General features: G+C 32.2%; 1 protein-coding gene across 1 annotated transcript in view; it reads right to left on the bottom strand.

Annotated features, from left to right (window-relative positions):
* Positions 1 to 7,135: 7,135 nt before the first annotated feature.
* LOC119574194 (serine/threonine-protein kinase NLK-like) overlaps positions 7,136 to 17,530 on the bottom strand; it is a 29,989-nt gene continuing 19,594 nt past the window's right edge. Inside the window, exons 6-12 of the mRNA XM_037921319.1 lie at positions 15,708 to 15,726; positions 14,732 to 14,764; positions 14,272 to 14,506; positions 13,971 to 14,159; positions 13,470 to 13,646; positions 13,096 to 13,214; positions 7,136 to 9,759 (exon numbers count right to left, since the gene is read on the bottom strand). Coding sequence (XP_037777247.1) covers positions 9,705 to 9,759; positions 13,096 to 13,214; positions 13,470 to 13,646; positions 13,971 to 14,159; positions 14,272 to 14,506; positions 14,732 to 14,764; positions 15,708 to 15,726 — 827 coding nt within the window. The 3' untranslated portion in view covers positions 7,136 to 9,704. The remainder of the gene's footprint in view (positions 9,760 to 13,095; positions 13,215 to 13,469; positions 13,647 to 13,970; positions 14,160 to 14,271; positions 14,507 to 14,731; positions 14,765 to 15,707; positions 15,727 to 17,530) is intronic.

The raw sequence follows: 17,530 nt of genomic DNA on the forward strand, positions 1-17,530 counted from the left end.
ATAGATAGTAGATTTATATATAGTATATATTGATATATTATAGTATATATATATGTAGATATAAATAATAGAGTATACATAGAGATATATATACTATAGATCATAGTATAAGTATAATATATTGATGGTGATATAAGGATAATAATAGCATATATATAGGTAATATAGATATAATAGATATATTCTATAGATATCTAGAGATAGTGTTATAGATAATATACTATATAGATATCTAGATCATATATAGATCTAGCTAGATGATATAAGAGATCTTTATAGGTAGAATATACAGAGATATATAAATATATGATATAGTATATATATAGATAAATAATAGACATATAATAATATATATGTATATGTGGAATAATAGAGAAGGGCGAATCATATCGATCTATAGTTATTTATATAGTATTAGATATATAATTATATATAAGAGAGATATATATAGAGGATGTATATAATAGGGTTATATAAAGATATGTAGAGATTATATATAGCATATAATCGAGGATGGTATTATAGATATATAATATTATATATATAGGATATATAGCATATATATATATAATAATAGCTATATATATATATATATATAGATATATGATATATTATAATAATAGATATATAGATAATATTATGCTATTATATATGGCATAGTATAGATAATTATATATAGAGGACTAATATATAGAGATGTAATAGGATAGATATATAGGAGATGTACTCTATATTTAGATATACATATAGAGAGTAATAGAGATGTATATATACAGAAGAATATGATTATGAGATGTATATATAGATATTAATATGATAATATATATCAGATATAATATATTATCGATATATAGATATATATATATTACGCGATAGATCATATATATTATATTAGATAAATATATAAGTCGCGATAATATATACTGATATACAGTGAGTATATATAATATATATATAGATACATAGATATATAGAGATATATATATAGATATAAATAGAGATATATTAATACACGATATATAATTCAGTGTATATAGATATATAGGAGAGATATATATAAGATATAAGATATAATAAATATATTATAAAGATATATATATAGATTATAGTAGATATATAGATGATGATATATAGGATAGAATAGATAGATAGATTAGATATATAGATATATAGATATATAGGAGATACTCTATATATAGGGGACATATATAGATATATTGAGGATATATATAGTATGAATAAATAGAACTAATATACATGAATATATATATAATAATATAATATATATACAGAATACATCTAGATATAATAGATGATATATACATATATACAGATATATACAGCGCGATATATATATATAATATATATAATAATATATAATAAGAGATATATTATAGATATGATAGATATTAGAGATATATATATATAGATAACTATAGATAATTAGAGATGATATATTATAGCAATACAATATAGATAACTCATAGATATATATATAAAAATAGATATATGATCATGGTATATATAGAGTACAGATATATAATAGAGATATATATAGATATATATATGAAGATTATAATCTAGATTATATATAGATAATAGAGATATATATATAATATATAGGCATATATAATAATATAATATATATAAGATATATCCTAATTATATATATAATCTATAGATATAAATATCAAATATGTTATATATATATAGCTAGTAATAGATCTACATAAAATATCAATAACATAATGAGTATCTATTATTAAGTATCGTATATCATATAATCCGGAATAAATACTATAGATAATATAGAGATATATAAGGATACATACTATAGCGGGACATGATAATAGGAATATCATAGATATATATCTGTCATATAGGATATATAATACGACTCATAATAAGATATATCTAGATTGATAGATAGATGAAAGTTATAGAGGAGGGTAGAGTGATAGTATAAGTATCGATACATCTAGACACTATCTAGATCAAGAATCAGATAGATAAGTTATATTAGTATATATACTAGATATAATAGAGAATATATAGAATATATAGATGGGTATAGATATAAATAACAATCATAAGATACATAAAGTATATAATAATAATACAATGAAATATCATACACGATCATGACAGTATAAGATGTATAGAGTAGCAGACATATAAATAGAGACTTATAAATCTAGTATAAGCGATGTATATATTAAGATATATATAGAAGAATATAGATATATTATTGATATTAAGCTATATAATTATGATATCGATAGTAGTATACTAGGATATATAGATAAGATAATTAGTATAAGAGTAATATAATAGAATAGATATAGAGTATAGATATGAAGAATAAAGACATAGGACATAAGGATAGATTAGTATATGTAAAACTATATCAATTATTTATAATGCTAATAGTAAATGATAAGCTAAGAGAGAGAACGAGAGAGTTTCATGTGAAGCAATAGATCGGATTATTTAATATATATAGAATACGAATACAAAAATATAGATAAGATATATAGATATGTATAATATAATATATATGTGTAGAATCGTAATATATCTATAATATAGATAGTAATATTAATAGGAATACTTAGGATATAGAGATATTTTAATGTATAGATATATATAGATATATAAATATATATGTCATACTCATTGATTAAGAGATATTAAATCAATAGATAATAGATATATATATATGATATATAGATAGATATGATAAGATATAAAGTAGATATAGATAAGATATAGGAATAGTGATAGATAGCAGATATACATATAGAATCTAGATATTATAGATACAGATATATATAGATAATAGATATTAAGATATATAGATATAATATAGGATAGATATAGATAGGATAATATATATATAGAATATAGATAGGTATTAATAGATATATAAAGATATATGATTAGTGAGTATATATATATAGATATATATGACATAGATATATATATATATATAGATATATATATAGATATATATAGATATATAGATATAGATATAGATATATAGATATAGATATATAAAAGAATTACCATTGCCAAAAACGTCACAGTGCTCTCAATAACATCTGAAAAAACCGAAGCATTATTACCTCACGGCTGATAAGATGAGGTTACTGAACTCATTAGTTTTCCCAATTGGCGTCATATGGTTCCGGTGTTGGGTGCTAAGAAGATAGACCGAAAATGGTCCCCCCCCCCCCCCCCCCCCCCACCCCCCCCCCACACCACCACCAAATAGTTTTTTTTTTTTTTTTTTTTTTGAATGTGGTGTTAACAGGACTCGTACTTGTGTAATAACATGGACGAAAAGAAAACGAATGATGAAGTGCTTGAGAACCGATGTTTTAAAAAGGTTCTCTCTTAAAACAACGACAATTTTGTTTCCTACTAGAAGCTGTGAAAAAACGCACTCATTTGCATATCATATAAGCGCCGTCGAGTACCTGACAGAGTTGGGTATTAAAAAGTAGGCCGATTTCTGAAAGTTTGTTTAGATCTTGGTGGCAGCATTGGTACCGTCTTCGACTCGCACGGCGCAGGACCCTTGATTCAAGGAGGATGGCGAGGACTGGCAAAGTAATCTAATAGGTATTTTGGCCATGAGGAAATTACTTGAAACTCAAGATATAAATGCGACAAGGCGTGAACGATCGGATGAAGACGGAGTGGTGTTGAGTGATGTAATATTGCGGGGAGGTGGAGGTGGACAATAAAGAATGAAGAATAAAAAAAAGGGAGGAGGGGGTTAAAAATGTAGAAGACTAGAGGGTGTTGGGTGGGGTTGTAGCAGCAGCAGTGTTCAGAGTTGTGCTCAAAGGAGAGCTAGGGGGCAAGGAACCGGAAAAGTCAGTGGGGCTAATTGATAAAAGGGGAATCTAATAAGAGTACATAATCATTACTGGTCAGGTAAACATCCGGTAAATGTGAGGAAGAGCAAGTGGTATCGCCCCGCCAGGGTCCTCCATTAGTTTTGAGAGGCCCTAAATAACTAAACAGGAATATTGTGCCCAGCTTTCTGAAACCATTCAAAACTGACCCAAAGTCAGCCTTTTATCCTTTGAGCCGAGGCCTGCGGCCCCCAACATTGGGCCTTAGTCTCCATCTCCAAAGCCTCTCCACAACTACATTGGGCATGGGGTTGGTGGCAGAGGGTATCATGTACAAAAGACAAATTTGACCAACAATATTCTTTAAAAATCTGTTGTATTTTTTTCCTTTCTTCTTCCATACAAAGTGTTTCATCATTCCTCTCCATTAATGTGTGAAAAATTTAAATTGTAACCTCTTTCTTGTATCCAGATTCTAGGGATGATGGTATCTTATAAGTTTTTGTGATAGCAAAAGACAATGCAAGTACAAAAAATTATTTTATTATCAACACGTACCTGACCAACAGTAGGCAATAATGCCTTTTAAAAAAACAATACACAAAAATGTGGAGCACAGATATAATGCAATGTTCCGTTGCACATGCTCGGCGAGTAAAATTTTTTACAGTAGCAATGACACACATCCATACATTAGACACTTATCACGCTCACGAATTAATGGCAACATATTAACAGTGAGGATGTCGGTTCCCGTATGCAGTCTAACATCTTAGGAAGTATAATATCTGATTAACGCGCACATTCCGAGCAAGAAAGATAATAAATGCCAGGTTTGGTATTTATGGTATGTTGAGAATGATGGTTCACAAAGTGTTGGCTACTTATAATGAGGAGGTATGCACTTCCTCGCTACTGAGAGGTTGTCTTCATCAGAAACTCTCAGCCTAAATTTCGTCACATTGTTGCTATGTTGCCTTGAATTAGTAGGAGAAAAGGCTCTAAGTGGGGCGACAGTTACTAGTATATACCAGTTATAATGTGTGGCAAGAACCGCCTATGAAATACTTCCACAAGTCACTCGTACTGTCAATGCAGTTGTCCGCATTGATCCTACTGCTTAGTCTATCTTGGTGTTAAGGTGACTTGTGTAGATAACTACGTAATCAATACATTTATACTAACATCTACACCATCCAAATCTGATCTTGCCACAGTTATGAGAAAACAGTGGAACAGTCTTCATGCAAAACACACAAATACCCGCACTGTCGGGGGTAAAAACATTAGAGAGAATTGAGTCGTAACCTGACGGCCATAAGACAAACAACCTGCCTCAACAGAATTCGGTAAAAACGTATACAAAAAATTAAGCTCATATCACTCTTATAGCACATATTCTAGATTGCCAGATGTTTCATAGCTGAAGATGGCAACAACTACATACATCATGACCATGATGGGGATGACTCGCATATAGAAATAATCATGCATTTTCATTTTTTAAAATAAAACGGGCATAAAAATGGATGTTTAAAAATATGTTCTCCTTAAACTGATTCTTGATATATATGATCTGCATCTAGCGAATTTTACAGAAATTCCACTACACTTACAGATTGGGGGAAAAATAATAATAATAATAAAAAAACTTATCCTAGTAAATCATAATTTAATATACATAATCAGGAAGATTGAATGGCAGGGCACATATAAATTTTACAGATTCCACTCACTACAAAAAAGAAAAAAGACAAGCAATATATTACAGTCGTAAGCACAAAATTCGAGCTGCACCTTGCCATTCAAGGTCTTTCACAACTTGATTTATGCAACAATCCTCACACTGCACTCACTCCCATACTACAATGCTGTACAAGTAATATCTACACGTATTTGTTGCATCCCCATCCTTAGGAAGCACATGCATGTAGCCACTCAAGGATGGGGAGTGACTTGGAGATCTTTCTGGACGCTTCAGTTGTAATGTGAAACCATCAACCAAAGGGTAAAAATTGTCAAAGGGAGGGGAGGGAGGGAGGGAAGTTAGTTCTGACAATGACAATCGTAATAATCAGACTAAGATTTAAGCAAAATTGTCCAATAATTATAACAAAATGAAATAGAATCAGAAGGAAAACCATACAAAAAAATATTGGGAGCAGCATCTCCACGGGTAAAATTAATATTATACATGTAATAATAGTAAATGGGATCACATTGTCTGAAGCTTCTGGCCATCAATATGCTCCTGTAGTCTGAGTAGGTGTACTATGGCACCCTCTACACAATTGCGTTATGCTTTGGCTATGTGATGACTAATTTCGACTCTGTTATACACCTCACGATACATCACGGCTTTGCTTATCCATACTTATTACAGGTGGAATACTGTTATCATGGCCTTTTCATTTGGTAAACTGTAAATGAAAAGTGTAAACAGTAAATGAAAAGTGTAAAAGGAAATCAAATAAGTAAAAAAAGGAGCACTTTACCACACAACATAACATAACCTTTTTGTTACAATAAACAAACTCAACAGTGTGTGTGGCAGCCAACAGAAAGTATATTACAAATGGCATCAAGATAGTGCTCATTTTCAATTATCCATGATATAAATCTATAATACATCTTTTTTAAGTACGAACCTCACTCTTTGTTTTCATTCTAAAAAAACAAAGTCTGAAAAAGGAAATCAGAAGATAAAAAAATAATAAATATATAAAAATTGATGAAGTATAGATACAAACTTTACTGTTTTGAGCCATTATTTCCCTAATATACCCTAGTGTGAAAGGAGGTTGCTTATAGTGTGATTGTTTACAAGAAATGATCCTAAATCATGATGTCAACAACATGGAAAAAAGAAGCTAACATGGATAAATAGAGAAAAGTAATAAATTAAGAAAATCATAACTGTAATCAAATGAATTAAGCAATTAATGTAATCATGGTGTACCATCGAGAGTTTTATGAAAAAGTATATATATTACAAAGACAATAGTAGGTAAACACCATGCAGGTTAATAGGGAGCTATCAAAAACTTCCGTGTGACCTGATCATATACACCTTGCTTGAGCTTGTAGGTTGTACACGACTACCTAATATCAAAAACAAAAAGTAACACGGATAGCAGCATGATAGAAACCAGCTGCGACATAATGACTCAGTTGGGACAGGTAGTCAGTGTTATATCATGGCTAAACTAAACTCAACATCCATTGGTTTCTGTTTTATTCATGTTTTTTTGTTTTTTTCTTTTTTTTCTCTCTCTCTCTTTGTTTCTTTTACTATTTTCATTTCTTTTTGAGTTCTTTTTAAATTCATCAAAAAGAGAAAATTGCTATCCATATTTTCCTTTCTTTTTCCCCACAAATTAGGAGAGGGAAATTTAGCTATCCCATATTTCTTTTCTTTGATTCTTTCTCTCAGTCATTGTTTTTTCTAAGCTGAGTGAACTGTAACTACTAGAAAACCATACAACATACAGGATACTTTTTTGTCAGTTATTCTTTTGTTTTCCAAAATCTATATGTATACACATTAGCACATTTAAGTCCTATTATAATTTCGCCTCTATTGTGGAATACTCAAGCTGGACATACAGAGAAGAACGACCCATGATATAACTGACGATACACGATATAATATCAAAAAAAATGTAATGCTTCCCACGGCACTCTAGGAAACAGTTTCTCTGTTGGCCGCGTGCAGTCTTGTCATCTTGTTCCAACCTCTGACATAGTGTAGGTAAGAGACCAATCGAGAGCTGCAATTCTATAAAAGTGTGAGCACCTTAAGAAGTGATTACCCTTAAACAGCTTCTACTCGCAGTGCATGAGTCGTTGAGCAGACAGCTTGAAGAACCATCTCGCTGTACCTTCTCACAATCATTTCCAGAATTATCACAGTCTTCCTAAATCCTGGCCTGGTGGTGTTACAGTGATTTTCCTGATTCACACCAAAAAATTCAAGTAAAAAATAAAAATAATAATTTCTTTCCTGAATATCTTAATACCAAATTTAAATTACATTGCACATAAAATTCACTGTAATTCTTTGACATAACACCAACTTTTTAAAATGTTGGAACTGTCAAGATCCTTCTAACAAACATGGAGATAGATTTCTCTTATAACAATGTTAAAACACTGAGGACAGAAAGGAATACTTTTCATCCACTCACAAACGATGTAACAGTTCAAATCCCAGACTAAATTTTAACACTAAGAAAGAGAGGAAAAAAAAGTACTAATAACCTGGTGATCAAATAAAAATGCATTAGGCTGATGATTGTAAACAAACTCAGCGAAGAACTAAGCTCACTTGTGTACACTGTAATTTCCTGAGAGCAAGGGTTGAGAGTCCGAGCCAGATTCCTAAGCATAAATTAAGAGCCAGATAAGAGAGGCAAAGGACTGCCCTACATTTTAAATTTTTAGATTCTTTTTTTTCCTCTGATATAAAGAAATTTCTTAAATACAGAATTTTTCTTTTCTTCTGGCTAATACTGATGCAATATGAAAATGAACCCTGCGTACTACAAGTACGCATCTGCAAGGACATTACTCTGATATACCAAAAAAAGGGAAGTCTGCACTAATGTTATCACAATGCAACCCTCTTAACATATAAAACTACCTCAATTTTCGTTTGTTTTGTGTTTTTACTGTAATCTGGAATCATTTTATATAAAATAATTAAACAACAATCTAATCAAGAAGATATTCATAGTTATCCAGATTGATATTATACTATACTCATTGTACAATTTTTTTCTTTCCTTTTCATCAACTTTCAGGTGAGGGTAATTCCGTATTGATCACATTAAGCAGAATCTTCACATATAATCATCAACCTTGTAGGCTTCAGCTACCTTCCAAATGTCAGCAGCAGCCTCACAATAAGGAGCCCGGGCAAAAAAGAGATCATGGTGCGTTGAGCGTTGAGGGTGTCCAAGTTATGCTGGATCATTTCTCAATCGATAAGACCTTTGGGAAAATCTTCGTCCTTGTCACTTGCTCATCATCCACAGCGCAGGGGGATGCTTCCACTCTAGTACCCAGCAGTCAATACATGTATATGGTAGGGGGACGAGGCCATATCACACACACACATTACCCTTAGTGTACATGGCAGTGATTTGTCTGACTAAGGAACTGGCACATGAAGCCTCAAACACATTTCTCATGTGAGCCTTTTTTCTGTTCTTTCTTTTCTCTTTCTGTTCAACAGTCATATATATCAATTCATTTAGACTTATCATTATTTCACTGCTTCTGCAATATACTCTTGTGATCTTGGGTACATCTTCACAGAGTCAGTCGTACTTTAAACTTACACTCGCCTTTAAACAGTCAATTCACTGACCTTGTCATTTTTCTTATCCTTCCCTCTCTTTTTTTTTGTTTTTTTATTTTATAATTTTTTTTTTTACTAGTGAGCCCTTTCATAAAATCAGATTCTATGGAAAAAGGTGAATGTATGATATGAAAGTTGTAAATCAATGATTAAAAAAGAAGAAAAAAAAAATGATCCCATCCTACAAACTGTAAAGACCTGGACCATGTGTTGATATCCAATCGCAATGGTAAATGCCTACACTCTGATTTACGATTGTCAGCATACTTGAAATAATTTCAGGTCAAATGCAAGGAATCAAGACTTTTACCACCTTACTATGGACCAGTCCCAACAGTTTAAGAATCTTGAGCTCTCTCTCTCTCTCTCTCACTTTCACACAAGTGTACTTAGATTCACACAACCTGCGTCTCTGTATGCTCTTTCACAGGCATGTTTAGGGGGCACTAAGTTCTTTGACGCTAGTGTTTGGCGTCCTGTCAATCCCACTGGTGTGGGGAAGGCGGGAGCTCTGAAGGATGAGCAACTGTCGAGCTGAAATATAAAATAAAAACATCTTAATAATCTGACCATTTTTATTAAATAATATTGAATATTACATCAAAGTTTACATTATTTTTCTTTTCATACCACTATTTTCAGCAACTTCACTTTAAAAATGAAGAGCACCAGACAAATCACATTCACAAGGGACATTAGAAAAACAATTTAATTATTACTGAATATGTATCACCTGGCATTCCTTAAAATAAATTTTGTCAGTAACTTCTATTCCTTTTCGCATGCAGTTTAGACTATATAAAACAAAAAATCAAGTATATACAGCAGAAGTAAGGAAAGTGGAAAGTACAATTATCTCAAAAGTTTTACTACAAGAAACTGCAAATGAGCAAATTACAGAATGGAAAGCCTGGCTCCTTAGTATGTAATCATTTCTTCATCAACCACATTCAAATGGCCCAACCAATCAACCCATAAATTAATTTACTTGAACCTAAATCAATGATTCTCCATGGGGCTGTATCTCACCCAAGTGATGTAATTAAACAAGCAATCATTTGCATACTTTTATTTACATATGACAAGATGTTACATATAAAAAATACCCATCATTCAAGGATGACGTGAAGAGCACTAGGTTTCCAGAGAAAAGTCTGCTACTTGGTAAAAACAGATTTCCTTTACAAAACATGAATTATGACTAGAGGATAGAGACACTGGGAAATCAGAAATCCCACTGGTAGCAATGCAAGCAATCACTGTTCAACTGTTATCCTTAGCATTAACATAATGTCAAATGTAACTGATATTGTGATAAATTTTGAGTTAGTGTATTTTTAAGTTCAAGAAGATTAAAAAAAAAGAATAATTTTCATACAAAATATTAGTCAATATATTACAAGAAAAAAAACTGAAGTGATTGAACACATCAAATATCATTTGGTGATATAACCACATGAGGAAATTATAATAATCAACTTTTGAAGTGTAATGGGCTGAGTTAATGCAAGATGACCATGGTATATACTACAGAATAATCATTCAGAATACTGAAAGTTGGCCAATGAGTAAAACAGCTGCACAATTACTACTTCAAAACAAGTTAGTCTACTGATCTGCATTTCATTCTGATAAAGTTAAAGGAATTGAAAACAAGAAAAACTTATTTATGTATATAACCTTATTCTAAATTAGGACAAAGAGTTCCTCAATTCTCTTGAAATAATATGGGAAACATTACATACATCTGCCTTTTTTTTTTTTTTTTTTTTTTTTTTTTTTTGCTACAATATATTGAATTTCCTCTTCACTTGCCAGAAAGATATATAATTTCACCAAAAAAGAATTTCTTAGAATTTGAAATAATGCAAGGAAAATGTTTTTTACACCCCTGACAAAAAGAAAGAAAAAATATATATTGATAATATGAGAGTATGCACAGCTGAAGATGTTCTCATACCTATCGCCTAACAATGCATCAATTAAATGTTCTGTTAAATCTAAACTTCCAGCTACACCACAAGTATCAAACAGGTTCATGTTAGTGCACTATACATCATAGTTTTAGTGCAATATAGTGAACATATCAGTGTTTGAGTTATAGATGAAAGTTTAAATTAACAAAACATTTACTAAATGCATTCTTAGGCAGTTGGGCTGAGAACACCTTAGGATGAGCATCTCTTCATACGCTTAAAGCAAAATATATCCAACATGTATATCTTCACCATTTCCTCACTAATATATATGAACTAATGGACAATATTTTTTCATTAAAAAATAAAATAATAATAATAATAACACTGATCATATATCATACAAATATATATATATGCACACAGGTGATTAAACACCATGTAATTTATTTTCTTCAAATAAACTAAACAAAGAAATCATTCATTAAAATTAAGTCCAAACAAACATCTTTAACAATGGAAAAAAAAACGAAAGTAACTCAAATTTTCATCTTTGCAGTATTTTTTCCTTCATTTATTTATATACCATATTGCACAATCAGCCCATGTAAAAAAATAAATAAATAAATAAATAAACAAGGTGAAACAATATCCCCGGCATTAGGAGTTTGGAAATTCAATATATAATTACAGTAATCTTAAAATAAAGTCACATTATACTTCTTTCTTCAAACATTTATTAATCTCTTTGATAACAACAGAAAAATGCATTTAAGGATTTCTTTTGTGTGTGATGTCTAATCAATTTTTCTTGTAGATTTCTTTGTGTCTGCTCTTCAGATATCCACCATCTATCAGTCAATGAATTCATCCCATATTAACCATCAACCAATTCATTCAACAATCATTCACCTGATCAGTCAAAAAACCTACTACCAACTAAATCAATATCTCAGTCAGTCAACTACTCCCTCTATTGATAAATGAATCAATCAGTCAAATCAGCCAATTAATAAATCAACCAACCAACCAACAATCAAATTTATGAAATCAATAAATCAATCACATCAACCAATTCATGAATCAACCTATTCATATGACCAGTCAACTAATTTCTCACTCAGCATGCACAGTTATCCCAGTCATCATGCATAAATTTGTGAATGTGAAGTAATGTGTGATTCTCACTTCCTATTTAACATTAGTCAAAAAGACAGCGTAAATGAGTGAGTGCATGTGCGCCTGTGTGGGATTTGCATTATACGTGTGCCTATGACTCCAGACTAAGTGCAAAATAAGCAAGTGTGCACACACACACACACACACATACAGACATACATATGTAAATATTTAATAAGAATTAGACAAGTTTTTTTTTTTCCACAAGATATTTACTGTGGTATTACAAGGCTTTTTTTTTTTTCTTTTTCTTTTTTTCCTTGGGGGGGGGGGTTACCACAGTAAGTATAACAGAGCAACCATCTTCTATGTCATCCTTACGTTAGGCTGCTTTGCTTCAAACATTTTTTCTTTGCATCTACTCCCTATAATTCCCTCCTTACAAACAACAACTGTTCAAAGAATCTCAATTATTTTAACAATGAAAGAATTTTAAAAATCATCTATACCTAGAAAAAACATTCTCCTCTATCATCACCATATTAATTTCTCTTTTTTCTTTTCCATCAGTAACTCCACATGCAACCTTTATAAACTTCTACAAGACTAAACCACTGCCAAGAGTTAACCCTATACCTGAAGACTTTACACATACAAAACGTGATAGATACACAGCAACTAGCTGAGACAGGCATTTCTACTACAGGAAAGAATGAATGCAACTGAAGTCTCAAACTACTTTTTGAGTTCATGGAGCTCATGCCTAAGAGAAAATCTACTCAGAGGGAAGTGTCCTAAATATATATCTCATAATGCGAGACAAGCTCAAGCTAACCTGGCAAAGCTCTTGTAAGCAGCAGACATGGGGTTGATACATAGAGGTACACGGTCGCGCGCCAGGTGGCTCAGGATGAACTTGTGCAACCGATCCTTCACCTGTGACATGGAGTGTAGCTGCAACAGAGGGGCATTGTTAGTAAAGCTGATCTCAGGATTTCCAATTTTAGCAATTTTAGTTTCACTGTATTTTTTTGCATCTATTCTTGTAATATTTGTGATAAAATTTTGGATGCAAAACAAATAATCTTCAATAGTAAATATTTTCTTATGTAATAATGTAGTCCCTTAAGAGTCAAGGAACTGATCATCATTTCTAAAGATTTCTTTCTTTGGAGAAATCAACCCATGATATAATGCTCTAACACCTACCTCATTTTCCCAAGTATCATCAAATGCATGTGGTGCTGTTGGTTCAAAGTCGTGTGTATACTGTCGGCCCCCACAGTTTGTGGAAGCACAGCAAGTACACATGCAAGAATGATACCGTAGTCGACCTTCATCTAGGTAAGGGTGTGCAAGAGCTTCAGTCACACTCAATCGTTTATCCTGGAAAACAGATGAACCCACTGTTATATAAATCCACTCAAAATTACAAATATCAAATCAAATATTCATTATTATTTTTTTAAAAGAAAATATAGGCAAGATCCTTTGTCGAACTAACCCTACATTTTTTTTATACAATGACAATGTGAACACCAAAAAAAAGTCACTTTTCTTTGCATTTTGCCATCAAAACTAATCAATAAGCAAATCTGCACCATACAATAAGAAAATCATAGAGACAAACTATCTGCAAAAGAAAATGATCAAAGCTCCAATCAATTACAGATCTCTGACTACTTCACTGAGGAACCCCATGAAAATTACCGGGTCAAAGGCAAGCATCTGTGTGAGTAAGTGGACGGCCTCGTGGGTTGCATGGGAAGAGAGAGTGTAGAGGGCTGGCAGGGCAGGTGGTTTTGAGGGTCGGCGTAGCATATGGGTCACGGCCCCTTCACAAGCGTATCTCATGTCTTCTAGGTTTGGTGTTCCCAACAGGTCTGTTATTCGCTCAAGCTGGAAAAAAAAGAGGCTGATTAACACCAATTCCTTATCCATTATAACAATGAATCTCTTTCAAAAATCCAAAATATCACTAATATTTTATTAAAACACTATGGAACCCTACCTGCTGTACGGGACTCTGGGCTTGGAAGAGAATACGACGCCCCAAAAGCTCGCCAAAAATGCAGCCAACAGACCACACATCTACTGCTTGGGTGTAATGGCGCGCCCCCATCAGCAACTCTGGGGCTCTGTAGTACTGTGTGACTACCTCCTGTGTCATGTGCTTATTTTCATCAGGTTCTTCGACACGGGCCAGACCGAAATCACAGATCTGTAAAAGATTCATGTCATCAATTCTGGGATGAATGCAGGATCCACTTATATCCAGAGAAGTTAGTCAATCTTATTATATAAAGAAAGGTTATTCTATCCTATAGCTGTAAATTTATATAGGTCAGTAGATGAAAACTTAATTTCTATCATGTTCATTCTTAGTATACCTTCAGTCATTCAGTATATACACAGACACACATGCATATTATCGTCAATTCATTCTTAAAAGTAAAAAATACTCTAATTACAGATTGTTTACATATATATTTTCATTTAAGATTCTTTTTCATGTAATTATATATATATATATATATATATATATATATATATATATATATATATATATATATATATATTATATATATATATATATATATATTAAATAATATATATATAATATATATATATATATATATATATATATATATATAATATATATATTATATATTTATATATATTTATATATATAATATTTTATATATATATATTATATATTTATATATATATATATATATATATATATATTATATATATATATATATATATTTATATATATTTATATATTATATTACATGAAAAAGAATCTTAAATGAAAATATATATGTAAACAATCTGTAATTAGAGTATTTTTTTACTTTTAAGAATGAATTGACGATAATATGCATGTGTGTCTGTGTATATACTGAATGACTGAAGGTATACTAAGAATGAACATGATAGAAATTAAGTTTTCATCTACTGACCTATATAAATTTACAGCTATAGGATAGAATAACCTTTCTTTATATAATAAGATTGACTAACTTCTCTGGATATAAGTGGATCCTGCATTCATCCCAGAATTGATGACATGAATCTTTTACAGATCTGTGATTTCGGTCTGGCCCGTGTCGAAGAACCTGATGAAAATAAGCACATGACACAGGAGGTAGTCACACAGTACTACAGAGCCCCAGAGTTGCTGATGGGGGCGCGCCATTACACCCAAGCAGTAGATGTGTGGTCTGTTGGCTGCATTTTTGGCGAGCTTTTGGGGCGTCGTATTCTCTTCCAAGCCCAGAGTCCCGTACAGCAGGTAGGGTTCCATAGTGTTTTAATAAAATATTAGTGATATTTTGGATTTTTGAAAGAGATTCATTGTTATAATGGATAAGGAATTGGTGTTAATCAGCCTCTTTTTTTTTCCAGCTTGAGCGAATAACAGACCTGTTGGGAACACCAAACCTAGAAGACATGAGATACGCTTGTGAAGGGGCCGTGACCCATATGCTACGCCGACCCTCAAAACCACCTGCCCTGCCAGCCCTCTACACTCTCTCTTCCCATGCAACCCACGAGGCCGTCCACTTACTCACACAGATGCTTGCCTTTGACCCGGTAATTTTCATGGGGTTCCTCAGTGAAGTAGTCAGAGATCTGTAATTGATTGGAGCTTTGATCATTTTCTTTTGCAGATAGTTTGTCTCTATGATTTTCTTATTGTATGGTGCAGATTTGCTTATTGATTAGTTTTGATGGCAAAATGCAAAGAAAAGTGACTTTTTTTTGGTGTTCACATTGTCATTGTATAAAAAAAATGTAGGGTTAGTTCGACAAAGGATCTTGCCTATATTTTCTTTTAAAAAAATAATAATGAATATTTGATTTGATATTTGTAATTTTGAGTGGATTTATATAACAGTGGGTTCATCTGTTTTCCAGGATAAACGATTGAGTGTGACTGAAGCTCTTGCACACCCTTACCTAGATGAAGGTCGACTACGGTATCATTCTTGCATGTGTACTTGCTGTGCTTCCACAAACTGTGGGGGCCGACAGTATACACACGACTTTGAACCAACAGCACCACATGCATTTGATGATACTTGGGAAAATGAGGTAGGTGTTAGAGCATTATATCATGGGTTGATTTCTCCAAAGAAAGAAATCTTTAGAAATGATGATCAGTTCCTTGACTCTTAAGGGACTACATTATTACATAAGAAAATATTTACTATTGAAGATTATTTGTTTTGCATCCAAAATTTTATCACAAATATTACAAGAATAGATGCAAAAAAATACAGTGAAACTAAAATTGCTAAAATTGGAAATCCTGAGATCAGCTTTACTAACAATGCCCTCTGTTGCAGCTACACTCCATGTCACAGGTGAAGGATCGGTTGCACAAGTTCATCCTGAGCCACCTGGCGCGCGACCGTGTACCTCTATGTATCAACCCCATGTCTGCTGCTTACAAGAGCTTTGCCAGGTTAGCTTGAGCTTGTCTCGCATTATGAGATATATATTTAGGACACTTCCCTCTGAGTAGATTTTCTCTTAGGCATGAGCTCCATGAACTCAAAAAGTAGTTTGAGACTTCAGTTGCATTCATTCTTTCCTGTAGTAGAAATGCCTGTCTCAGCTAGTTGCTGTGTATCTATCACGTTTTGTATGTGTAAAGTCTTCAGGTATAGGGTTAACTCTTGGCAGTGGTTTAGTCTTGTAGAAGTTTATAAAGGTTGCATGTGGAGTTACTGATGGAAAAGAAAAAAGAGAAATTAATATGGTGATGATAGAGGAGAATGTTTTTTCTAGGTATAGATGATTTTTAAAATTCTTTCATTGTTAAAATAATTGAGATTCTTTGAACAGTTGTTGTTTGTAAGGAGGGAATTATAGGGAGTAGATGCAAAGAAAAATGTTTGAAGCAAAGCAGCCTAACGTAAGGATGACATAGAAGATGGTTGCTCTGTTATACTTACTGTGGTAACCCCCCCCCCCCCAAGGAAAAAAAGAAAAAGAAAAAAAAAAAAGCCTTGTAATACCACAGTAAATATCTTGTGGAAAAAAAAAAACTTGTCTAATTCTTATTAAATATTTACATATGTATGTCTGTATGTGTGTGTGTATGTGTGCACACTTGCTTATTTTGCACTTAGTCTGGAGTCATAGGCACACGTATAATGCAAATCCCACACAGGCGCACATGCACTCATCATTTACCTGTCTTTTGACTAATGTTAAATAGGAAGTGAGAATCACACATTACTTCACATTCACAAATT

This window comes from Penaeus monodon, chromosome 6, assembly GCF_015228065.2.
Source record: "Penaeus monodon isolate SGIC_2016 chromosome 6, NSTDA_Pmon_1, whole genome shotgun sequence".
Taxonomy (NCBI): domain Eukaryota; kingdom Metazoa; phylum Arthropoda; class Malacostraca; order Decapoda; family Penaeidae; genus Penaeus; species Penaeus monodon.